The sequence below is a fragment of the Triturus cristatus genome, chromosome 10, assembly GCF_964204655.1.
Source record: "Triturus cristatus chromosome 10, aTriCri1.1, whole genome shotgun sequence".
In the NCBI taxonomy this organism is placed as follows: Eukaryota; Metazoa; Chordata; class Amphibia; order Caudata; family Salamandridae; genus Triturus; species Triturus cristatus.
In genome coordinates, this window is record NC_140593.1 from 969,537,758 (window position 1) to 969,565,085 (window position 27,328).

General features: G+C 45.9%; 1 protein-coding gene across 2 annotated transcripts in view; it reads left to right on the forward strand.

The window, feature by feature from the left end:
- The window catches only part of PLCD1 (phospholipase C delta 1), a 413,368-nt gene that overhangs the window by 229,293 nt on the left and 156,747 nt on the right, over positions 1-27,328 (forward strand). For both annotated transcript variants that reach the window (XM_085628871.1, XM_085628870.1), the window contains exon 4: positions 24,006-24,135. In XM_085628871.1, the coding sequence (XP_085484997.1) occupies positions 24,006-24,135 (130 nt within the window). The remainder of the gene's footprint in view (positions 1-24,005; positions 24,136-27,328) is intronic.

The window sequence follows — 27,328 nt, forward strand, 5'->3', positions numbered from 1 at the left end:
GGCTTGTTAGGACATTAACTCCTCTGTGTGACAAGAGAAGAGAGAACACAATAGAGTAGCTAAAACGTTTGAAAAACATAAATACATCTAAAAAATAAAAGCTGGGAGGGCAGTGAATGCCAGGTTCGAGCTTGATGGGGGGTAGAAATGTGAGGGAGAAGCAGCGCGCTGGGAGAGAACAAGAAAATATGCACTCCCAGGGAGCACTGAAAATAAAAAGAAAACTAGTTGGCAAATCATAACGATGTGCAGTATAAGTTATCCTGGACGGGATAAACTCAAGAATATACATATATAGCGTTTGCCACTGGATAGTTATAGTTAAATTTGCTTTTACTTAGACTAGGCATTTTTTGTTGTTTTCTTTTGCTAATGACTTTTGCCCCGTTTGATGAATCTTCACAAAATTCTCCACAAAAATAAGCAAATGTACTTCAGCTCCTTCCTGGAATTCTTTGGGGTGCTCTGTCAACTGAGAAAAGGGGGGGTGGGGGAGGCTCCAAAAAAGATACGTTTCCCATGTCTTTTCCATAGATTTCTTTAGGCAGCACTACGCAAAAACTGTTGAACAGAATTTCACCAAATTTGGCCGGAAACTAGATCCTGGTCACAGATTGCGATTCTTGTGATTTGCTGTAAATCTATTCAGTAGTTTTCGAGAAATTATCAAATATTTGTTTATCTGGACAGTTGGGTCCGCAAGAGTCTGTCGAGAGTCTTGCGGGAGCACCAGTTAAAACAGAGCTTGGCACAGGGAGATGTTTTCCCCTTGAGCTATGTTGCTCTCACAGGATTCAGACTCCTGCAAAAGTGAGCGCTCTGTTTGGCTGCTATCAACTTGAGAAAAATGTTGCTGGAAGCCATTACAGGACTCAGGGGCTTAGCCCAGAGTCTTGACGTTTAAAAAAGAAAAGTGATTATAAGGGTCACTGTAGGGATACCTTGCCCCCAAGGCCACAGTGTTATAACTAACACACACACACTCTCTCTTTCTCTCTCTCTCTCTCTCTCTCAGAGCTTCACCTTCCCAGCCCACTTAGCGCCCTGGGTACCCCATCCCCCTGGCCTGGTTACATTTGAGGGGAGAGGGCACGCAACCTCCCCCCTCCCCTCCAAGCCTTTTTTGGACCCAGGGACCCCTTCCCCTAGGGTCCAATGCACTTTTTAAGGGAAGGCGGTCTGCTTGTCCCCCTTCCCAATTCTTAAAAGGCCCTGGAGACCCTATCCCACAGGGCCGTCAGTTTAATTAAAGGGTAGGGGGCCTTGTCTCTCCCCTCACTGAGCCTATAGTGGCCCCCAGGGACCCCATCCCCCTGGGCCAGATTGCTTTGTCAGGGGGAGCAAGCACTAAAGTCTGCTTCCAACGGGAGATTTAAAAATGCTCCAGCCAGCTGGGATTGAGTGTTTTGTTTCTGAAAGCAGGAAAGCATAACACATATTGCTCTTGCCTGGAGGGAGCAGCATAAATGCAACTGCTCCATCCGGGCCGGAGCAATGCAGACTGCCCCATCATGTGGGGAGCCAGCTGGGCCCCAGGGAGCCTGCCCCCCTCCCATGGCCCCCCAACGTGTTAGTCTGCGGGTGCCCTGGGTGGGCTTCAGGGCACCTGCCAATAACTGACTCCGGTCCCAGGGGATGTGGTCCCGGGTCCAAAATAGGCTTGGGGGGGGGGGCGCATGGCCCCCACCTTCCCTATTAAAAAAAGGTACAACACGGGATTGGGGTCTCCGGGCCTATAAAGATTCAGCAAGGGGGTGTGCATGCCCCATCCTATTTTTTATTAAAGTTGGCCCTAGCGATGGGTTTCCTGAGGCCCAAGAAGACACAAGTAGGGGGGCCTTCTATTTTCAATTGCTTTGGCCCCAGGTTGCTGCGTAGGCTGCCAAAAAATATAATCAGGTAAAGTACCACTCAAGGCGCTCGGGTGCGTAGCCAAGGGCTCGTCAGCCCCACCGGCTCAAGGGAGCCTGAATATAAACAAAAATCCGATTGGCCGCACTCTGCTAGTCCTACCAGCGTGTTACCCCAAAGAATTGTGGTCCATGAAGTAGCGTCGGCGGGTACGCCTATGCCAAAAGTTTAAAATGAAAATGAGTGTTGCGTTAGCCATCCCTGGACATGTGTTTCGAGGTAGTTGCCTCTCGTCAGCAGGGAGTAGGTGTGTGTGTAGGGTTGCTGCATAGGCTGCCAAAAAATATAATCAGGTAAAGTACCACTCAAGGCGCGCAGGTGCGTAGCCAAGGGCTCGTCAGGCCCACCGGCTCAAGGGAGCCTGAATATAAACAAAAATCCGATTGGCCGCACTCTGCTAGTCCTACCAGCGTGTTACCCCAAAGAATTGTGGTCCATGAAGTAGCGTCGGCGGGTACGCCTATGCCAAAAGTTTAAAATGAAAATGAGTGTCGCGTTAGCCATCCCTGGACACGTGTTTCGAGGTAGTTGCCTCTCGTCAGCAGGGAGTAGGTGTGTGTGTAGGGTTGCTGTGTAGGCTGCCAAAAAATATAATCAGGTAAAGTACCACTCAAGGCGCGCAGGTGCGTAGCCAAGGGCTCGTCAGCCCCACCGGCTCAAGGGAGCCTGAATATAAACAAAAATCCGATTGGCCGCACTCTGCTAGTCCTACCAGCGTGTTACCCCAAAGAATTGTGGTCCATGAAGTAGCGTCGGCGGGTACGCCTATGCCAAAAGTTTAAAATGAAAATGAGTGTCGCGTTAGCCATCCCTGGACACGTGTTTCGAGGTAGTTGCCTCTCGTCAGCAGGGAGTAGGTGTGTGTGTAGGGTTGCTGCGTAGGCTGCCAAAAAATATAATCAGGTAAAGTACCACTCAAGGTGCGCAGATGCGTAGCCAAGGGCTCGTCAGCCCCACCGGCTCAAGGGAGCCTGAATATAAACAAACTTACTTTCTTCGAATACTTTTGGCACAGGCGTAATCGCAGTCGCCACTACATGGACCACAGTTCCTTGGGGTAACATGCTGGTAGGACGAGCAGAGTGCGGCCAATTGGATTTTTTGTATTAAGGCTCCCTTGAGCCATTGGGCTGACGAGCCCCGGATCAGCACCTGCGCGCCATGAGTGGTACTTTACCTGATAATACTTTTTTGGCAGTCTACGCGGCAACCCACACACTCACCTACTCCCTGCTGACGAGAGGCAACTACCTCGAAACACGTGTCCAGGGATGGCTAATGCGACACTTACTTTCTTCGAATACTTTTGGCACAGGCGTAATCGCCGTCACCACTACATGGACCACAGTTCCTTGGGGTAACATGCTGGTAGGACGAGCAGAGTGCGGCCAATTGGATTTTTTGTATTAAGGCTCCCTTGAGCCATTGGGCTGACGAGCCCCGGATCAGCACCTGCGCGCCATGAGTGGTACTTTACCTGATAATACTTTTTTGGCAGTCTACGCGGCAACCCCACACACTCACCTACTCCCTGCTGACGAGAGGCAACTACCTCGAAACACGTGTCCAGGGATGGCTAATGCGACACTTACTTTCTTCGAATACTTTTGGCACAGGCGTAATCGCCGTCGCCACTACATGGACCACAGTTCCTTGGGGTAACATGCTGGTAGGACGAGCAGAGTGCGGCCAATTGGATTTTTTGTATTAAGGCTCCCTTGAGCCATTGGGCTGACGAGCCCCGGATCAGCACCTGCGCGCCATGAGTGGTACTTTACCTGATAATACTTTTTTGGCAGTCTACGCGGCAACCCCACACACTCACCTACTCCCTGCTGACGAGAGGCAACTACCTCGAAACACGTGTCCAGGGATGGCTAATGCGACACTTACTTTCTTCGAATACTTTTGGCACAGGCGTAATCGCCGTCGCCACTACATGGACCACAGTTCCTTGGGGTAACATGCTGGTAGGACGAGCAGAGTGCGGCCAATTGGATTTTTTGTATTAAGGCTCCCTTGAGCCATTGGGCTGACGAGCCCCGGATCAGCACCTGCGCGCCATGAGTGGTACTTTACCTGATAATACTTTTTTGGCAGTCTACGCGGCAACCCCACACACTCACCTACTCCCTGCTGACGAGAGGCAACTACCTCGAAACACGTGTCCAGGGATGGCTAATGCGACACTTACTTTCTTCGAATACTTTTGGCACAGGCGTAAGCGCCGTCGCCACTACATGGACCACAGTTCCTTGGGGTAACATGCTGGTAGGACGAGCAGAGTGCGGCCAATTGGATCCTTTTTTTAATAATATTTGGCCCGGGAGAATGAGGTCCCTGGGGCGTATTCAGGTTTGGGGAGCGAGGCTACACATCCCATTAGATTTTGGCCACAGGTGATGGAATCCCCGAAACCTCCAAAGGCTTTGGGAGAGGACCATACAGCCTCCCTCCCGTTTTTTTATTGTATTTGGCCCTAGGGGAAGCGGTCTTCGGGCCTAATAAGGCTCGAGCGGGGGGGGGGTGGTTGCATGGTGAATAGGGTTTCCCGGGCCTTTTAAGGCTTTGAGGGAGGGCACACGGCCCTCCTCCCCTTTTTATTGGAACTGGTCCTGGTGGTTCGGGTCCCTGGGGCAATTAAGGGCTGGGTAGAGGGCTGCATGCCCTCTCCCCATAATATATATGTTTTGATCTCAGGAGATGGGGTCCGTGGGGCCTGAAGCCCAACCAAAGTCTGTGCACTTAGTGGTGCTGGCAGCCTGCCAGGGGTTTGGCCACAGGGCCTGGTGGCAGGCTAAGCCCTGTGGCCAACGAGCTGCTGCGCACAGGCCAAGGCTGTGGGCAGTATGGGGTTGGCTGTCTCCAGATGGCTCCCTTTGCAGCATTGGACGTAGTCCCTGGCTGCAAGCCAACACCACACCACGCCACGTGCGAATAAAGGCTGTGCCCAGCGTGGGGTTGGCGGCCTCCGGGTTTGTTTCTAACCCCCTGCTATGCATGGCCGAAGCGTAGTGTTAGCTGCCTGTGGAGGGTTGGCCTCAGGGCAAGCTTGCGGCAAACCCTTTCTCCGTGAACAGCGGGGAGTTGACTTTACGTCTGGTAATAAAATATTACTTTACGCTTAAAATAAACCCTGTAAATTCACTGGAAAAAAACAAAAGGTTAAAGTAATGTTATGGTTAGATGAATATGTCAGTGACAACATTAACGTTTTGAACTAAAAAAACAAACCAGAAATTCACCATTTATAAAGCTAACTATAACTTGTACCTCCACCATGCTCTGCTTATGACTGCACATATTGCATCATTCATGTGCTGTGACATGATTTATAACCTCACTGATGACATCATCCAAGCTACTTTTGTACACATTATTCGACAAACTAGTATGACATTAGAGGCCTGAAAGTAAGTACAAAATAGCTCAGAATAATATGAAGCATCATTAATGCCATTACAGAAGCAACTTCCTTAGTTATAGCAAGCATGTGTTGTGTGCAGCATTGACCCTATGCCATACACTTCTCGGGTAGCCTAGTTCACAATAACATTCATCCACAGATATAGGAGAAACCCTCATTGCTCATAATGTTCATTATGTATACAACTGTTCAGAGAAAGCTAAGTTCCTGAAGATAATCAACAGCTGTTCCAAAATTAATGTTCTACTGTGGGCAGCTTGTATCTGTATCAAACCCCTCACAGTCACCAAACCTACATTGATGAAGTTGAAATGAGTAGAAAAGTGGGTACTGTAAACAGTGTTTCATCTTTATAGAGTTTACTCTGTGCCACATTGCTTGCAGACAGTGAAACTCTCATGAGAAATACACCGCAGAGTATTAAAAAGTATCTTCTGAGAGCAGTGTACACTTTATGGAACACTTGTAGAAAAAAAAAAAGATGCTTTTCGCTTAAAATAACCAAGGCCTGAAGCTGCTGAAGATTATACTACCTTCAGCCGTCATACTGTGGTGAAAACTTTACAGCTAGCCCATCTTCTGAAGCAGAAAATGCACATGTGCATAGGTTAGAACACAATCTTCTATGTTTTATAGAAATTATCATGCTGAGCAAGATTTTGTCTAATAACTCAAGGATGCTTACAGTACTTAGTATCTACTACGTACAATATTTGTCCTGGTGGAATCTTCTTCTGCAGAACCAGAAAGCTTGTGTGGAGCATACTGGACACAAGTTGTCAACCGTTATCTGCCACAGATTTACTCTTCAGTGCCAAGATTTATAATGTGTTCAATATCTCTAGACACCTATGATGCACAAGGAGCACATGCGTTTTGTAAGCACACCTGGAGACTGTAAAAAATTAGGTAGAAAACTAATATGGTAGTTACCCGCCACTATGAAAACTATAAAACACACATTCATTGGATGAGGTAATCAGTGATGTCGTAGATTATGTCATAAAATATGTCCTGAGTGATGTAATATGTGAGATTATTAGCAGTGCATGGCGGGGTTGCAAGGTATTATTAGCGCTGTTAACTTTAATTGAATTTCTGTGGTTTTTTAGTTCAATGGAAACATTTGTGGAACATCCACCCACACAGATAAAACACCACAAAGTTCTTCATAGGACAAACTTACTATACTTTCACACTAATTTACTTACATCAAATTGAAACTTAGCTTCAAAGAGACTCTCTAGTAACAACAAACTACCAACACTCACTACACAGCACACCCTATCCAAAGATGGTTCAGAGAATTCCGTGCATAGGCTTTCCAGATCCGCACTTGAGAACGCCAGATAGAAAATGTACTGTGGCAAGAAAATGTGCTGTGTTGCCATAATATTGGTGCTGGCGCTGAACTAATGCAAACTAACAACATGAACACTGTGCTTCTGCCTAACTTACTTTGGTGTGGCGACTGCATAATGAGTATCTTCAGTGCATAACCGAAAATGTTGTGAGAGTCACATTCTGGTAGGCTGGTGAGGTAGTATTACATGTGATGTGATGTGATGTGATGTGAAAAGCATTTGTAAAGCGCGGCGTACACTATACAGTTTCTTGGCGCTGAGGTAAAGAACGGAAAGCAACTGCCTGAGGGATGAGAGGGAGGCGAGGGTGAAGGCAGTAGTGAGGAAGAAGAGGAAGGGGGGAGCAAGGAAAAGAAGGAAATTTGGTTTAGTTGTACGCCGAGTGGAATAGGTGAGTCTTGAGGAGGGATCTGAAGTGGATGTAAGGCGAAGCTGATCTAATGTCCAGGGGGATGGTGTTCCAGAGAGATGGGGCTAGGAACGAGAATCTTAAGCCGCCCCATTTCTTGCGCTTGACTCTGGGGACTTTGAGAAGAGCCAGATGAGCCGAGCGCAGATTGCGGGAGGGGACATACGGGTGAATGAGAGAGGAAATGAACGAGGGGCCAAGGCCGACCAAAGATTTAAAGACGAGGCAGCCTAACTTGAATTTGCAGCGTTCAGAAACAGGGAGCCAGTGCAGGGATTTTAGTAGAGGGCGGGTGTGGTGGTGCCTCGGTTGATGGAAGATGAGGCGAGCCGCCTGGTTCTGAACAAGCTGCAAGCATTTAAGCTGGAAGTCAGGGATGCCTACGTACAAGGAGTTGGCGTAGTCAATTCTGAAGATGACTAAAGCCAGAAGGGCCAAGGTAAGGGCTTCGGTGGTGAGGAAGCGTGCGATTTTCCGGATTTTGCGGAGTTGAAAAAAGCAAGAGGAGACAGTGGCATTTATCTGGGGTTTCATCGAAAGGTCTTTGCTGATGATAACCCCGAGACTTTTTGCCGAATCAGTAGGGCGGGGAGGACGGCCCAGACTGATGGGCCAGAAGTTGGAGTTCCAGGGGTTGGAAGGGCCTCCGACAAGAACCAATTCGGTCTTGTCGGGGTTGAGTTTCAAGTGATTTGCCCCCATCCAATTGCTGATATGGCAGAGGGTGGCTTGAAAGTCGGAGACTGACTGGTCCGAGGAGTCGATGTTAAAGACTAACTGGATGTCGTCCGCATAATTAAATGCGGAGACATTTTTATCTCGGAGAGAACTGATCAGAGGGGTGAGGTATAGGTTAGAAAGGAGTGGGGACAGAGAGGATCCCTGAGGCACACCGCAGGTCAGCCCAACCCTGTCCGCAGAGAACTGGGATAGCCGGACCGCTTGTTGGCGGCTGGTGAGAAACGAGCGGACCCAGTCAAGGGCGGTACCCCCTATCCTAGCCTGCCTGACACGGTCGACCAAGATGACATGGTCGACCGTGTCAAAGGCGGCCGAGAGGTCCAGAAGTACCAGGGCCTGGCTGGTGTTAGAGTCCGCTCCCCTGCGCAGTTCTTCCATGACAGAAAGTATGACCATCTCAGTAGAGTGGGCGGGCCTGAAGCCGGCCTGTTGGGAGTCAAGAAAATGGGACTGCTCAACAAACGAGCTCAGGATGTGGGTAACATGGGTCTCAAGCACCTTACCGAGGTAAGGGAGGAGGGAGATGGGGCGGAAGTTGCTCATAATCGTGGGATCAGCTGTCGGGTTTTTTAGGATGGGTACTACCTCAGCTGTCTTGAAGATACTAGGGACTAGGCCGGAGGTGAGGGAGTTGTTCAGCAGTGCCAAGGGGGGGGCGGGGCAAGCAGTAAAGGCCTTGCATAAGATCTTGGGGGGGCAGCAATCAGTGGGAGATCCTGAGGTGACTTTGCTGAGGAGGGTGGGGAAGTCCGCCTCCGTAATAAGGGGAATCTGAGTGAGAGACTGGGGGTAAAAAGGATCAGCGTGGGGGTTGGCTGGGGGCACAGAAGGGTCCAATAGGGCAGCACCGAGATGCTGTTTTTGATTTTTGCGATCTTCTCGATAAAGAAGTGGTTGAGAGAGTCGCAGAGCTTCTGGGAAGGGTGGGGTTTGATGGAAACTCTGTCGGGGTAGGATATCTCCTCCACAATCCAGAAGATGCTTTTAGTTTTGTTGGCTGACTCCACAATTTTGTTGGAGAAGTACGTGGTTTTGGCTAACGCAATAGAGGATTTATACCCTTTGAGTAGGGATAGGAACTCTACCCTGGCTTCGGAGGCGTAGTTTTTGCGCCACCGGCGTTCGGCTTGTCTGAGACCGAGTTTTAAAACTTTAAAGTCCTAAATATATCTTTTATTGCTGTAGCACTTTGACCCAAAGCACTTATATATAAAATATGCTATATACAATTATTTAAAATCTGTAGAAACTGTTACTTATTTTACAGGTGATGGGTTACCTAATGCCCTGTTTCGTGCTAATGCTAACATGTGGGCCGGCATTTTGCATTGTCTATTCAGGGAAGTGTTGATTTTGGGAATGGTCCCAGAATCCTGGCAAGGCAGTATACTGCAACCCATTGATAAGAGCGGCCCGGTGGCTAATCCCACAACTCTCGATTAATATCGCTTACTGATGTTGATGCAAAGGTGTTTGCTTCCACTCTTTTGATAGAATTGGAAGATTGGGCTACGCAGGAGGGCATTATTCCATTTAACCAGACTGGCTTCCAGAAAGGCCAATCCACTGTTACAAATTTGTTTGCTTTAACTCTTACTTGCGGAGAGGGCTGTCTTCAATAAAAGCAATATATAAGTTTTGTTTGTTTATCTAAAGGCAGCCTTTGACTCTGTGCCACGAAACCTGTTATGGAAAAAATTGGCAGATCGGGGCATCTCAAGGAAATTGTTGAAGGCTATTATTCTTTTGTATACCGATACTTGGGTTCAAGTTAAGTTGGGTGATGGCAATTCCTTATCAAGAAAGATAAGAACATATAACGGCCTAAAGTAGGGTTGTGTCCTTGCCCCCTGTTTATTTAATTTATTCTCATTAGATCTTTCCCAGCATTTGGATGTTGTTAATGGGCATGTTCCTAGGATGGGGGGGGTGAAAATTAGCTACCTCCAGTATGCTGATGACACCATACTTGTGTGTCATACCCCTATCGGTCTACAAAGACGTATTACCGCCTTTGACGACTATACCCAACAGAATGGCCTTGAATTGAATGTTAAAAAAAAACAAAGTGATGAAAATCGGTGTAGCTTAACAGAAGTTTAATTCCTGGAAGGCCAGAGCAGGTACAATTGACATTGTTAAGACATATATATATACCTAGGGGTAGTGTTTGACAACCGTGTGTCTTTTAAATTTCATTTTAAGGACCTAAGGGTAAAGGCTGTGTCCTTGATCCATGCTTTTAAATGTTAAAAAAAATCATTGAACTGCCAATCATATGATTTTATTCTTAAAGTAATTAAAGCCAAATTACATCCAACCCTCATATATGGCTCTCCCATTATCAGAGGGAAAGATGCGAAGGTGCTTGACCTATTGGTTGTCAAGGTTTTCAAAGCAACTTTTGGGATTGCCAAATCAGTGTGTCAAGCAGGAATAAGACTGGAGTTTGGTCTCCAGAGACAGAGTCTGGTTTCAGAAGGAGTTTTTTTTAAATGTATGGTCGCATTGTCAACATCAGCCCCAGCATCTCTAGGGAACATTTGTTGGCAAGAAATAGACAAATATGCGGCTAGCTGGAGAGCTTATATTTTAACTTCCCTAAGAGATATCAGCCTGCAAATTGCACTACAAGGTCTGACAATGCCCAACTATAAGTTAATTTTAAAAAAGCTTATCAAAACTGAATAGCTTAAATTGGATAACATCGAATTAGCAGAGAAAAATGATGCATGGTATGTTATTAACTCATACCAAACCCTGCGTATTCAGCCGTATTTTCATTGTTTTTTTTCAGCAAAGTTTAAAAATAAGTTTTTAACCCTTTCACCGCGGCGGGAATTCCGCCGCGGTGCGGGGGGGCAGCGCGGTGGCGCTGTGCTCATGACGGAGCCGCTCCGTCATGAGCCACGGTTGAGCTGTGCTCATGACGGAACGGTTCCGTCATGACTCCGCCCATTTGCGTTGTCCCCCCGCACAGGCGGGGAAACAGCGCCGCGTAGGCGGAGCGGCCGCCAACGGCCGTAACATGACGGAACCGTTCCGTCATGAGCACACGGCAACCGTGGCTCATGACGGAGCGGCTCCGTCATGAGCAGGGAAGGGGTTAAGGTTACATATGGGATTAAATCCAACGAAGGAGGGCACGCAATTGTGGATCAAACAGTGGCCGGACTCTAACTGTAGACTTTGTGGTTGGCCACAGGAAACTCTAGCTTATATAGTGTGTGTGTGCCCCACGTTGACTAAGCTTCGACGTACAGTTTTGAGACCACATTTCTTGAAGAGCGGGGCTAGATCTGCTTGTCAGGCCTTAATCATGTCACTATCTGGCAAATCGATTCCATTATTGTGTCATTTGGTAAAAATTTTAATGGCAGTTGAACAATGTTTGATACAATAAGGTAGATCTCCAGTGTTTTTACGGCTCTTTTGACTATTTGTTTTATCTGGCTTATTATCTTTAATACTTAGTGATCACGTTGTGAGGGTGACAATTTGAAATGTACAAACAAAAGGGCCACTATTACCATAAATTGATGCACTTTATTATTGTTTTAATAGTATGGCTGCCGTAATATTTGCACATTGGTACCTTGAAATGTAAATTGTGCAAGAATAAGTACATTAGAAACTATCTCTTATTAGTTAATTTTGCACCTTAGTGTTAATACTTTGAATTACAACATGTGTAAAGTTTTTTTAGCTGAAAGTAATTATTTGTTAAGTATCTTTCCATTATGTATAAGGAAATGGTATGCTGTGCACGCCGTCATCTTAAAATATAAGATGTGCAATATTATGCTGTAATTTTTGATGTTATGTGGTTGGATTTGATCTAATTGATAAGTTTTAAATTGTATATATGGGACAGTTTCTTATTTTATGTGTTGGGAAGATGTTTTGCTTTGTAATGAATTTTTTAATGATCAATTTAGTTTTCAAGATCGAGATGTGAAGTGTTGTGATTGCAATAATTTTAAATAATCAAGCAATAAAGAATGTTACTTACTTACAGACCTCAGAAGGATGAACGGATGAGACAGCATTGTCGGGATAAGAGCGTGCTGCTGTGTTGATGAGAGAGAGATTGATCAATGTGCTGAGGTTACGTGGACTCATTCTATCTGGAAGGCCCTGATGATGCCATTCACAGGGGATTAACAAGGGAAATCGAAGCTAGAAATCCTCATTAACCTAGTTAAAACGGGTTACAGAGTGATGAGACAGAAGGATAATATGGGATTTTTCAGTCAAAACTTTAATACAAGGTTGAAAAGGGACAGCCAGGGTAAGGGGGCTCATAAGTGGTTTGTTTTAAAGCCTGGCAGCTCGCATTTTATGCTGATAAATGTGGCTTCATCTCTGGAGAGAAGTCTGTAGACAAAGCAAGGTGATCGGGCCCTAGGTACAAGAGGGTTTTGCAGGCTTAATGCCTCCTTAAAGTTGTCTTGCTTCATGCAAGAGGGCCTGACTTGTGGCTGCTTTTAAGATAGTCTTAATTCTGCCTTTCCTGGTTTAGGATAACCCAAAGATTATTGGGCCTGGTTTGCAGGGGAGTTTCCCTGATTTAGGACCGCCTTAACGAAGGCAAAACCCTTTGTAAATCAGGCTTTCTTATCTGGCATAACAGTCTTAAAACTGTCTTGGGTCTGGAAATGTCCTTATTAAATCGCAATAACATTTCTTTCAAAACTTTGGCAGATAACTTTAAGAACAGGAGTATTTATTAATCTGCCAAGTACAAAAAGTGAAGTAAATACATCTACAACTATCAGTTCAGAAAAACAATGACAAGTGTCTTTTCGAGAGTTTCTCCAGCATCCTACTATCCTGTAAAAAGGAAGGTGGGGTGACAGAATGGGCAGTAAACTCAGGCATGGGTTGAGTAATAACACGTGTTCTACATATTTTCTCAGTTTCTTGCTCGGTGGAATCTTGGCAAACTCAATCAGAAACATATTTTGCCTACTCCAAGTCGCTTTGCCATCTCACAACCTTAAGCTTCACATTATTGGCTTCTTGTATATGGTATGGGTATCGGATATAAAGGGGCTTTTGAAGGTTTGGGTGTGGTTTTTGTTGAAGCCTCATCCTTATGAAACAACCCAACAAACAGATGTCCACCGATCGAAACACTAGGACTTTGCAGCGTTTTCCACTTCAACCTGCCTTCCTTTCATCAGGAAACATGTGAGGGCGATGGGTGTTTGAATTGTGATGCATAATGGCAGCCATGGCCAGTGATGCTTAGGGGCGGAGTCAGGGGTGTTCCTCAGTGACCTCGCCCCTATCTCTCATACACTTCAGTGTGAGGGAAGCACATTAAGGGCAGTTAGTATGCCTTATATTTTTCCTTTCCGGGAAAGCCTGGCAGTCAGAATATGGCTCTTGCGTGCCTACATTTGACATCCCTGTATAGCCCCTTCATCTTAGCATTTGTAGCAGGGCCTTGCCACACTGCACCTCAATGTGTTTTTCACACACTGAAGTATACGAGAGAGAAGCCGGGGGAATGGTCGTTGAGAAAAACGCAAGGATTGTGAGGCTTGGAATTTCTTGTTTTTCAGCAACAAACTCCAGAGTTTGTAATGGAAAAACAAAAAACTTTGCTGAGGGATGTATCAAACATGCTGGCCTCTGGGCAGAGCTTCAGAGAGTTCAATGAAACCGCTACAGCTGTGCAATTGCTCAAGGCACAGAGAAACTCGCCTGCCTGTCAAAGATGGCGACGGTCTACCGCCATTGGCGCAGGGACCGTAGCCTCTGCTGAGCAGGCAGGCCGGCCAATGACCACGCGCCTTACTCAAAATGAAGTTATAAGTTGAACTTAACGGCTTTGGCTTCATAAGGGTTCCTGGCTTTCCCACATTGTTCAGATTGTGTGCTCCTGGGCAAGTGAAATTTGTATTGCTTTGAAACCCCCACCCCTTATATCTGGGGATATATTTCAAACATGCTCAGTTGCACTGTATTTTAAAATGTGACTAGATATCTTTTTGACAATGAAGCTGCATATTTTTTGCCAACTTGTTATGATGTTTTTAGCATTTTTAACGTGTTCTCGATACAGTTCCAAATATATTCAAACGCATGTGGTAGCCCGATGTCAGTCTCAATGCCATGAACACAGAATCGTGTATTTATAGGTTTTTTTTCTTCTTTTTTGTTTGCATTGCCAGCAGGGTATTTAAGTTATAATAATGGATTTGACTGAGGAATATTTTAGGAGCACTGTGTTTATCCTACAGACTTTGCAATAACTTGGAAACTGTTAGAAGTTTTCCATAATTGCAGGCCGAGCCGAAGGCAAAGTCCCGGGTTAGAAGGCGAGGTAGGTGGAGTCCACTTTAGGGGATATCATTAGAGTGAACCGCATCGTGCCAGCGCCTTGAAAATATCCCACAGATTTAAGGTTTCAGCTGGAGCAGGACAAAGGGGGTTGTTATCTGCAGAGGCTGTTCGCCATTAGGCATAGGCACACCCGGCTCAGAAAAGCTCTGAAACACCCACAGAGCTACTGTTATCCTTTGGCAGATTATACCTTCTTTGAAAATAAAAATTAAAGGGACGGATTCGCACAGCTTTTCAAGTGAGTAGTTGTTTTTTACTCCTGTATTAAGTGTGACGTACTCAAACATACCTATATCAAGAAGTAAGATAGGCGTAATCGCAGAAAAAAGATGTGTGATCCGCAAAGTTTTTAGGTTTGACGTGTAATGGAACATGCACTGTTCTTGGTGAAATATTGTATCCTGTACGTACTTTGAGGGGAGTTGGGAGAACCTTCAGCCATTGGCTTCCTATGGATTGAGAAGACAGAGTATTGTGACATCAAGATGAACTTAAAATAATGAGATGAAGACAAGATATTTAGGACTGTCAACAGACAAGTTGTTTTTCTACGGTAGATAATAGAAATATACTTCAATATGAGAGGGTTTAGGGTTATAGAAGAGAGTGGGATTTTTTTAAAAACAATATTGGGTTAGTTTTGTATTCAAATACATGTTTTTTAAAAAAGTGAAGATATTTTTGTATATTAGACCTGCGTTTGTGTACCTTAGTATAGTGTTAGGTTTATTGGTCTTTCTTTTGCTTTGGAACCCTCAGCTATGCGGCATTGTCAATCACATCTTGGATAAGCCCACAGGGACATGTTGGTGTCACAGCGTTTCTTTTCTATTTGCTGTTTAGAAGTTCCCTTCCTCCTCCGTTGGAACGCATGTATAACTCTTTTACAGTATACAAGCAGCCCCTGGGGGTGAGCACTGATCAAAGCATTTGAAAATAGATGCTATAGAAAATAAAGCAATCCTTTTGCCTGCAGCATACATTTTTTAGATGATTTTGCCTGCAATTCCTCTCTGTACACAAACAAGCATTGGCAAAGCCAGTAGCACCCAGTACAAATATAAACTGATTGACTTTTCTAATGCCAGTTTTTCTTGAGAAGTGCTGCGGCAACAAATGGATGAAATGCCGAATAAATCAAACATTCACCGCCAGTCAAGAGATCTGGGTAAATCCATTGTTCTTTTGCTCACTGCACCACCCCAGTTTGGACCTAGACATGTGAAAATCAGTCTTGACCTTGTTCCTCATGGGAACAGTCCAGCCCGAACTGCCAAACCGCTTCCTCCCTGGACCAGAAACAAGCATCCTGGCACCGGGTTCGGGGTAAAGCCCCTTATAAGCCAGGCTAGCTTGAATCCAGTGGCACAGCGAGCAAGAGCATACCCATCCCACTTAAGGCGAAAAGTGCTGCGCCCGCACATATGATTGACAGAATGCTGAATGAATCAAACATTCACCCCCAGTCAAGAGACCTGGGTTAAATCCAACGCTCTTTTGCTCACTGCGCCACCCCAGTTTGGACCCAGCCATATGCAAATAAGTCCTGATCCTGTTCTTCATGGGACAGTCCACCCCAAACTGCAAAGCCGGTTCCTCCCTGGACCAAAAACAAGCATCCTGTGGCTGGTTTCGGGATACACCCTCATCAGCCAGGCTGGAATCCAGTGGCACAGTGAGCAAGGGACCCACATCTGGGCATACCCATCCCACTTAGGGTTTAAAGTGCTGCAGCAACAAATGATGGACTGAATGCTGAATGAATCAAACATTCACCCCCCAGTCAAGAGATCTGGTTAAATTCATTGTTCTTTTGCTGGGAGTTAATGTTTGCATTGTTAAGCATTCCGTCCATCATTTGTTCTTTTTGCTTTTGTCGCCCTAAGTGGGAATGGTATGCCCAGAGGTGGGTCCTATGCTCACTGCGCCACTGGATTCAAGCTACCCTGGCTGATGAGGGCTGATGCCCCAACACCGGTCCCAGGATGCTTGGTTCTGGTCCAGGGAGGACCTGGCTTGGCAGTTAGGGTTGGACTGTTCCCATGCGGAACAGGGTCAAGACTGATTTGCATATGGCTGTGTCCAAACTGGGGTGGCGTGGTGAGCAAAAGAACAATGGATTGAACCCAGATCTTTGTGAGACCTGTATATGGATAAAAGGGAGTCAATGCCTTGTGACCAGTTGGCCACAGAAGACTCAAGTGCTCCTATCACCCTGCAGAATTTTGCTGTACTAGCAGAGATGTGGGAACCCCATGTACCTGAAGAATCAAACAATACTCCCAGATAAGGGAAGTTGTGCACAAGGTTCACATGATTGCTTCCACGTGCTAGAGAAGAAATCTTGCTGCCCTTTGAACACATTCCATAATCTGAGAGTTACTAAAGTTAGACAAATCTAGATCGGCCAAGAATTTGACAAAAGTATTAACCAACTTGCACAAAGCATTAGGTGTGCAGGCCAATAGGACCGCATTTTCAGCATACATCAGCACCGGGATAGGCCTTCTCCATATTACGGGGACATCTTTGGTGACATTACATAACGAGGCGCTCCAATTGTTGATGTATAAAATAAATAGTAAGGGTCCAGCACGTAGCCTTGTCTAACACCACGATCAAGATTGATTCTGAAAATCCCCTGCCTGTTCCGAACCATACCCTGGCCCACAAATGCTCTTGTAAAGGGTGCAGGACGTTTACCGACCTAGTATGCAGACCTAAATCCAGTAACAAATGCCGCAACCTGCAACGATTTACACAGTCAAAGGCAGTGGAGAGGTCCATGAACGCTAGGTACAATGGACAACGCTCAGCGATGGTATATTTCCCCCACAATGAGATGCAAATTCAGGCAGTGCTTCACCATACCCAGCCTCTCCCTGAACCCAAACTGACTTGAATGATGGATATTATGCTCACCAGCCCATTCTCACATCCTGTTAAAAATAACTCGACCTACACTCTGAACCGAACTATCGATCTAAGAGATTGGTTGGTAGCACTTAGGCTCCTAACTGTCATCCTTCTTAAATATTGTCTCAGTTGTCGAATAAGACCAAGACTCCTCTAGCTTGTTGAAGGGGGAAGATTGTTAAATACATTAGTAACGAGCAGGGCCCACCGTTCTACATTTACCAAGTCAATGGAGAGTCCGTCCAGTCCCGGACTTTTGAGCCATGGGATTGGCGGATAGCTTCACCTCTTCAATTGTGAAGGTTAGTTTAGGCTGCTCTCCCAGATGACTCTCAGGGTAAGTGTGGAACAGGCAGTTTTCATTTGGGATACTATACAATGACAAAAATGCCTAACCCAAACTTTGGAATAAATGTTACTACACAGCATGTTATCCGTGGTACTCACTGACGTACACTGTGTGATCCAAAAAGCCTTATGGTCCTTTTGTTTGATGGCAATAGTGAAGCAGTTGTTTTTTTCTTTTTAAATGTTCCATTTGTTTTCTCCCTCCGCCTCTTATCCGTTGTTCTTCCTACATTGGTTTAATATAAAAAAAAGCATTGTCAAATTCAGTAGATCTGTTTTGAATGACCGAACACATGCAAATACAGCCATGCACACTTTTAGTGTGCAGGTTTTGCTACCTTAAAGCCAGTCCTTTTGACTTTTCCAATGCAATTGGTTGTTGTATGCCTCTCAGGATTACTAGAAAGATTGGATTCTGGAAGTATCTGCATTTGTTGGGTTTGCACCAGGTTCCAGCGATTTTTATTTTATTTAAGTCATAATGTTTTCATACTGAGGAGTGACGTGGAGGAGTAGCCACTGGGCAGCAGCTGTTCACACCTTCCTTCATTTTTGGGTGCTACAGCCAACAGCAAAAAGCAGCAGCGGGGGGGGCTTCACTGTTCAGAGAAAGGGTATGAAGGGCCGTGCGACAGCAAATTACGTTGGTAGTCGCGGGCTGGGCCTCTGACACTCACATGTGGCACTGGGTCATATGGTGACAAGTGGACAGATAGCAAGAAGTTCCGGGTCACAACCTCATGTGGATACCGGTTACCTGTGTTGTTTTCCAGGAATGGTGGAGCTCGCATAGCAGCATGATTAGTCGAGGTGGCAGCACCAGGAATAGTTGTGTATTTCCCTACCGCAACCGCCCGACTAGTGGCACAGCGGCTTTCGCTACCCTATGGCTAGTAACAAATTGCCAACAGCAGAAAGCAGCAGGGGGGGACTTCACTGTTCAGAGAAAGGGTATGAAGGGCGGTGCGACAGCAAATTATGTTGGTAGTCGCGGGCTGGGCCTCTGAGACTCACATGTGGCACTGGGTCATACGGTGACAAGTGGACAGATAACAAGAAGTCCCGGGTCACAATTTCATATGGATCCTGGTTCCTTGTGTTGTTTTCCAGGAATGGTGGAGCTCACATAACCGCATGATTGGTGAAGGTGGCAGCACCAGGAATCGTTTTGTATTTTCCTACCCCATCCGCCCGACTAGTGGCACTGCAGCTGTCGCTACCCTATAGCTAGTAACAAACTGTCTTTTCCGCGCTTACAACGTTTATTTGGAGAAGCAGCTACAGCAGAAAGCAGCAGCAGGCTGTGCGGTGAATAAACCCTGCCATTTTATCGCCTGCATGCATAGTTCAATCCTGCGCAGATTAGAGACAAAGGCCCACACGGCCCAATTTGCAGAATCGGGCTCTTTGTGGCCGGACAAAAGGCTTTTCCTAAGTACCAAACCCTATTTGTGACTCTGTAACCTATTACCGAATTGCAAATAGGGTTTGCGATTCGGTGTTAGGAAGGGGTGTGTTTAGGGCGTCCCTTCCTAATACCGAATTGCAACGGTACGTAAGAATGTTTTGCGATTGAAATGCTATAGCAAAATATTCGCCTTTTACTATCAACTTCAAGATGGTGGTAACCCTTCGCAAATGGGAAGGGGTTCCTTTGTGAATGGTAGTATTAACATTTTTAGGTCTCGCCTAGGTAGCGCGCAGGCGCTGCTCTATGAGATGACCTTTAGAAATTGGTCAGCTCTTTTCAAGCACTCGTGCTTGTGCTGGCGTCCACCTTGCGGGAGCGAGCAGCGGTGCGCAGAGGCCATCTGTTTTCAGTTAGTGTGGCTTGCTCCTCCACTGCCTGTCTCACCCTCGCTCTCCCTTGTCAACTTTTTTGTCCGCGCTTGTTCTCTTTGTGAAGCGTGCCCTCTCGTCCCTCAAAGATGAATTAACAAACCGCAAGTTCCTTCAGCGTGCACCTCTTCATGTGCGATACACCTAAATGCGATGTTCTACACTATTTTACCAGGCACACTCCCATGGCCTAATTTTGAAAGATACTTGTTTTGTTTTGTAAACCACGTCAAATTGATGTTAACACCATCCTGTTTTAATTCACTTTATAATTTGTTCCTCAAGTTTAGGAGTTTGGGATGTGTTGTTTACATTCAGTTGTCGTACAGGGCGTGGGCATTGTGACTATGTTATACCACCGTGCAAGATCTTTCGCTTATTAAATAAAGTGAATGTTCAGACAAGAACACACAAGGGGAAAACATTAATTGCATTGTGTACGGTGAAATAAAAATTCTCGACATCACCGGCAGCATGTTGCATGCCCCCAACAACTCTTTACAAGGGGTTGAACCCAAGAATCACACCTCCAGCAGAAGTCATGTTAAAGTACACTTTCAATAGAAAAGTTCGAGGGGCATAGCTAATAATGATGCAGCAGGCACAGGGCTGTGAGGGAGGGGCGTGCACCCTAATTAGTGATGTTATTTACTTTTCAGCACAGGAATAGGGGGTTATTCTCGAAGATCATTAGGGCCCCTGCCTGATGCCCTTCATACATCATAGGAAATATTCGCTTTTAGAGCTAACGATTTGGCGGAAAAAGAATGAATAATATTACAATAAAAAAAGACATTTTAACCATCACGTTATCACCCAGTAGCTGGCGTCTTTGTAGGAATATGCTCTACATACACAGACAAGTAGCGAGTAAGAGCAAAGGAAAAGGCACTATACCTTAAATATTCCTCGTTAATACCTGCCCGAACACATTCATTTTTTCTATCCCCAAGCAAAAGTTCTGAAAAATGTAACGGAGGTTCTTCTGAAAAGATGCCAAGGATTAACAAGCATTTGCAATGCAATAGGTCTCACAGTTATGCAAGTTTGAGCTATTGGCATTGTAAATGGTTATGCCTTTTATTTTGGAATTGGTTTTTAAAACATCAATAAAAGACATTGTCATTTACAATGGCGATAGCTTAAACTCGCATGAATGCGAGACCTATTGCATTGCAAATGTTTGTTTAAGAGCAGGCAGTGGTCTCCCGGATCACTGCCTGCTCTTAAAAAATTAACAGAAAACTTCTAATTTATCTTTTTTAATTGTAACCTGTTTTCCTTTAAGGAAAACGGGCTGCATTAAAAAATAAAAAGATCGTTTAATTTAAAAGCAATCACGGACATGGTAGTCTGCTGACCCCATTCCAGTCAGTGTTCACAATATTAAATGTTTGGTACATCTACAATATCTGCTACTGAACAAGGGAACTCTGAGCCACTTATATTAGGGTACCTCAACGCTGATGCCAGTGCCAGCTGTTCAAAGGTCAGTGTCTCTAAACCTCAGCCCTCATGCCAGTGCCAGCTACTCAGGGGTCAGTGTCTCTAAACCTCGGCCCTCATGCCAGTGCCAGCTGCTCAGGGGTCAGTGTCTCTAAACCTCGGCCCTGATGCCAGTGCCAGCTGCTCAGGGGTCAGTGTCTCTAAACCTCAGCCCTCATGCCAGTGCCAGCTGTTCAGGGGTCAGTGTCTCTATACCTCGGCCCTCATGCCAGTTGCTCAGGGGTCAGTGTCTCTAAACCTCGGCCCTCATGCCAGTGCCAGCTCTTCAAGGGTCAGTGTCTCTAAACCTCGGCCCTCATGCCAGTGCCAGCTGCTCAGGGGTCAGTGTCTCTAAACCTCGGACTTCATGCCAGTGCCAGCTGTTCAAGGGTCAGTGTCTCTAAACCTCAACCCTGATGCCAGTGCCAGCTGTTCAAGGGTCAGTGTCTCTAAACCTCGGCCCTCATGCCAGTGCCAGCTGCTCAGGGGTCAGTGTCTCAAAACCTCGGCCCTCATGCCAGTGCCAGCTGCTCAGGGGTCAGTGTCTATAAACCTCGGCCCTCATGCCAGTGCCAGCTGTTCAAGGGTCAGTGTCTCTAAACCTCAGCCCTCATGCCAGTGCCAGCTGTTCAAGGGCCAGTGTCTCTAAACACAACAATGCTGATCCTCATCACTCTAGTTTTACTGCACCCGGGGCGGATAAGAGGAAGGAGGTGATGTTGGAAATACTGAATTGTAAATGTTTTATGAAGTGAGGCACTACAAATGAAAGGGGTGTGAGGAAGGGAACAGGAGGGAGAAAGGCTCTCCAAAGGCCACCCCCCTCCCCTTCACCAGACCTTGTATTATTTAGCATTCCCCAAATTGAGACATTTTCAATTCTTATGAATGCCATGGATCTGATACTGCAGGCAATCATTGGCAACACCCATAGGTCTGGGTGATTTCAGGTGAATATTCTTTGTTGTGCGATATGTCTGTCTGCAGTTACAGAAAACTCAGTTGCCCAAATAGTGGTCATTGCTTTGATTTACTTGTGAGAAAGTGTCACACATTTGAATATAGAACATAGAATGTCACTCATAGGATAAATTAAACCATAGAATGTCACACATCAGCAATCCGAACACTTGGCAGGTATGGCGTAGTCTTTCCGTCAAACTTTAAATAAGTCCCATAAACCCTATAGGACCTTAGAGTAGGACGTAATTAGGACTTTAGAAATATCTTGTTTGTTGTTGCATTGACAGTCATCATGGCTCTGAACTTGTTAAGAAACTTTTCCAGTGTGGCAGATGCTCTCACCTCTGCACCACTACTGCACTCCCACCCCCACTAAAATCCTCCACAGGGCACTATCACATCAGTGCACTACATTACTACACCTAAAACTCTATCACCACCCCTCACTGCACTCCCCACCCCCCATGACTTAGAAACTCAAGTCCTCTTCCGTCACTGGAATATCACCCCAGTGCTGCTGTTGCATCTGTCAATGCATGTAACCTCTCTTGTGGAATAAGAGGTGCAGTGTGGTTCGACCTGTCCCTGTACTGCCGAGTACTTCACTGGAAATGATTGGGCATGCCTACCAGTCAGCACAATTTGTGAGCAAACCCAAATGTCCTGCTTAGTGTGCAAAAGGTTTTGGCGTTCAGTGTCACTCATCCATTCATTCATCCTTACACTCATGTATCCATTCAGCCATCCATTACCTCATTCTTGCATTTTGCAACCCCAAATACTAGAAGTACAAAAAGTGACCTGTCAGTGAGCAGGCGCCATCATGCGCTTTGCCTCTGTTTGTTTTCTCTGCTGCACAGGCACTAATGTATTCATGTTACAACAGTATACACATGTTACTTACACCCGGCTCCCACCATAACATCACCCTAGAAAGCCACCACCTCAACGATGTATTTTCTTTAGTGGTTGCCAGTATTTTGACTGCCTACTTGTTCTGTGCGTGGATGTGTGTTTCGTTTTTAATATAGCATCTGGCGCCAAAACATCTTCTTGGTGCTGAGACCTATTTAGAGGTATACATGATAAGCAAATTAAAGATAGTCTAAATAAATAACATTATTTGAAATCAGAACCTTGAAAACCTAAGGTGCTACCAGGCCTTATGTGTGTGGTATGAGATTAGCAGGAATCTATTAAAGACAGTTTACTGCTGAGCAGGGCCAAAGGCACAGATGCAGGGAGCCAGCGATTGGAGGGTACCAGGGTTCTAGATCGGACGTGAACAGTGGCACCATTGTGATGTAGTGTTCTTCAAAGCGGTGTGGCGCTAGCTCTTTCCTAGCCCATGGATCTGACGAAGGCATGTCAGGACTGCTGTGCCCTATGCAGATAACGTATATCACATTTAAGAGTTTGTGCATATTCTGCCTTAAAATTGAGTTGGATTATTTAATGCCATTAGTCACAGACAGTTACCCTTTGAGTCCCATCACATTACCCCATGACCTGACAATGCTCCCTGGCTCTCTGCGTGGGGCAGAGATTTGGCTTAAAGCGTGGGCTTGACTGGGAAGATTCACATGCCCCACATAGATCTTTCCAAAGACCAGTAGCCTAATTCTTCTGACCTTCAAACCGGACTTACTGGCCACTGAGGAGTCCATTTTTACACACTTGTTCGCCCTTGGATATACTCGTGTGAACTCATTGTCTCAGTTTTGATGTGTGGGAAACATGCTGAAGAAGAACTGTGGTAAGAGTGTTCAGATTCTATACTTTATAGCAGTAACTAGTGTTTTATATCCGCTTCGTATAGCACCCTGCCATTTCTAAGCGCTGGAACAATTGTTAATATTAAAAATATACTGGCACTCAATTTACCAACCTCTGGAGGATGTAAGAATAATTCGGGCTGAATGGGACTTGATTTTGTGAACTGCAGATGTCAGGGGCGGGCGTTTAACTCACAGCTATCTTGCCAAACCACTGGGTTTTGCCTCTGATCTGTGTGCTAGTACTGCCAAACGGGTTGTAGCCCTACGTCAGTGGTAGCCGTAGTGAAGGAGACTAGGTGACTACAAACGCCATTGCCTAGCTAAGAACCGGGCATTAAAACCGCTTAGACGGAATTTGGGGTCTTAAAGTTTTCATAACTGCCAGCTTTGTTGTAATCGCCAACACAGATGCAATACTGAACAGCCGCCATCTTGGCCTTCCTCGGTTTACTTCCTTAATATACTTCCAGTTGGATCCACGCCGCCTTGAGGAAAGCTGACAAAAATAAAGACAACAAGATGAGTTATAAGGAGCTCCGGAGTTTTATGAAGGCAGTCAACATTCAAGCAGACGACAACTATGCCAGGCAAATCTTTCAGGTAAGAGGCTTTGACACATTGAATGCATGAATTATGTCATTGAGTGATTTGTGTAGTTTGCCTATACGTCTTTTTTTTAAATGTGCACTTAGCGTGTATATAGCTATAAAAATCCATTGAAAACTACTAAAAGGACCCAGTGTTTGAAATGGGACATAAACATTCTGTATGTCTAAGCGTTTCATCTGTAGCTCATATTTGGGAGTGGACAGGTTTGGTGTTGCCAAGGCCTTACTCAAAAGTCCAGCTCATATGTTTTTGATCATGTAATAATTGCCAGATTACCAGCAAAGCGTGTCAGTCTGTCTCCTGGTGTGGTCACGCAATCACCATTTTATATTGTTACCTTAAATAGTTCTACGAAGTAAAACCCGTCCCCGAAGCAAGGCGCACATAAAATAATATAAATGTCTGATAATTCATTTTGGGTCAAGAGCAATGCATGGCATGTGTTAACAATGTAAATTATTATTTCATAGATGTATTGAAAATATACATTTGTGCACTTGAAAGCCTTTGTACCGCCTTCAACACGTGTTGCACAGTGTGCCGCCCTGCTTATGCATTTGGCAGACGTAGGTTTCAGCGCATAGCTGTCAGATTGAGCAGAGAGCACCTTTATCAGCACCATCCTTATCATGCTGATCCGCAGTGGAGATTGGCGCGAAGGCAGACTGTGCTAATGAACAGTGCTTATTTTGTAAAATATTAAGTGCCAGGGCTCTGACCAGGAGGCACTGCAGCTTGCATGACCCATCGCCCTTGTCATTGCTGCCAAAACAACTACTAACCATCTCTTTCACATGTAAATGCAACAGTTCAGATTATTCCAGGTCACCAAAGCTAAAGGAATGGCTGGGGAGGCAGGTATTAGCATTTTTTTTAAATGTATATTGTTTTCCTAAACAACTTATACTGCTCATCTCTAAATTACATGAGCAGCGCCTCCTTGTGGCATACTGCCCCAAGTGTGGTGTTGACAATTTAGTGCGGGTGCCGAGCACCGGAAACCAATTAAGTGCCGGTGATCAGCACCGGATAGCACTGGCTCAAATTAAGCACTGCTTGAAGTACTTACTTTCAGGTCAGGTCTGCCAACAGACTTTGGAAGGACCTGCAGCGCTGGTGTGTTCTTTTTCTATGCCTGGCTGAAGGTAGCTTTAGCTGGTGAGCTCATGTAATCACAAACACAGAATTACCGAGCATTGGCAAAGCCAATCGTTCTCACCTATGCAAGAGCTATAGGCTTTGCTCATGTGTTTTAGCAATGTTTTACACCAGCGTGGCTGCTGTTCAGTCTGGCTAAAAGTTAGTGGCCACCAAGAGAGTGGCGTGGAGTGTCATACCGTGGAATTGCGAAGAGTGGAGTGGCATAGATTGTGGTGTTTGGGAGTGGCACAGAGTGGAGTCACGTTGCGTGGTGTACAGTGGGGTGGCATAGACAAGAGTGGACTGGTGTAGAGTGTATTAGCATAGAGTGTTGCAAAGTAAGGTGGCATAGAATTCAGTGGTGTACAAAGCAGCATCGTAGAAGACAATGGCATAGACTAGAGTGTTGCATAGTAGAGTGCAGTGGTGCAGAGAGGAGTGGCATAGAGTGCAGTGACAGAGTGTACAGAGTAGAGTGGCGTAGAGTGGTGCAGGTTATCGTGCTGTACAGTGCAGTGTCGTGGAGTGGAGTGCTGCAGAGTGAAGTGATGCAGAGTAAGAGTGCAGTGGCGTAGAGTGGCATAGAGTGCATTGGGAAAGTATGCAGTAGTGTGCGGAATAGTCACGTAGAGTGCAGTGTTGCAGAATAGAGTCTCGTGGAGTGCAGTAGTGTAGAGTGGTATAGAGTGCATTGATGTAGGGTGCAGTGGCGTAGAGTGGTGCAGAGTAGAATGCAGTAGAAATAGTGGGTTGGAGTGGCGTAGAGTAGAGTGGCATGGAGTGCAGTGGCGTAGAGTGGTGCAGAGTAGAGGGGCATAGAGTGCAGTGGCGTAGAGTGGTGCAGAGTAAAGTATAGTGGTGTAGGGTGGAGTTCAGCAGAGAAGCGTGGTGTAGAGGTCCGTGCCTAGAGTGTGGCGGTGCAGAGTAGAGGGTCGTAGACAGCAGTGGTGTGGCAGTGGCATAGCAAGGGGGTTGGGGGAGCACTCTGCTCCGGGCAGCACACGTTTTGGTGGGAGCGTCGATTTTCCCCCCGCCCTTACCTGTGGCCGTAGCGGGCCAGCAAACACTGGAATCGCCAGCACCCCCCTCTACCCACGCTCTTACATGCAAACGAAGCGACCGCTTTGGTGTATAGTGGCATAGAGTGCAGTGTCGTAGAGTATAGTGGTGCAGAGTAGACTGCAGTGACTTAGACTGCAGTGACTTAGACTGCAGTGACTTAGACTGCAGTGGTGTAGACTGCAGTGGTGTAGACTGCAGTGGTGTAGACTGCAGTGGTGTAGACTGCAGTGGTGTAGACTGCAGTGGTGTAGACTGCAGTGGTGTAGAATGCAGTGGTATAGAGTGCAGTGGTATAGAGTGCAGTGGTATAGAGTGCAGTAGCGCAGAGTAGATATTTCAGAGTAGAGTAAAGTGGCATAGAGTAGAGTGATGCACAGTAGAGTGAGGTCACGTGGAGTGGTGCAGGGTAGAGTAGTGGTGTAGAGTAATGGCATAAAGTGGTGTAGAGGGCAGTGGCACAGATTGCAGTTGTACAGATTAGATTAGAGTGGCGTACAGTGTATAGGCATAGAGTGCAGGGTCGTGGAGTGGTAAAGAGTAGAGTGCATTGGCCTAAAGTGTATTGGCATAGCGTGCGTTGGAGTGGAGTAGAATATTGCAGAGTTGCGTAGGGTGGAATTGTGCAGAGTAGACTGGAGTGGCCTAGACTGTTATGGTATAGAGTGCAGTGACGAAGAGTGCAGTGCTATAGAGTAGAGTGGCATGGAGTACATTGGCATAGAGTAGAGTAGTGCACAGTAGAGAGCCGTAGAGTGAAGTGGCGTAGAGTGCAGTGACGCAGAATGGTGCCGTGCGGTGGCGCAGAGTGCTGTGGTATTGTGTAAAGTGGAGTGGTGCAGAGTAGAGTAAAGTGGCGTAGAGTGGAATATGCATGGTGTGGTAGCACACTTCCTTTACAGACAACACATCTTCAATTGAAATCACCATTACATGTGCACAGACATACAGTTTAACGGATAAAAGTATACAGAGCACAAAAGTT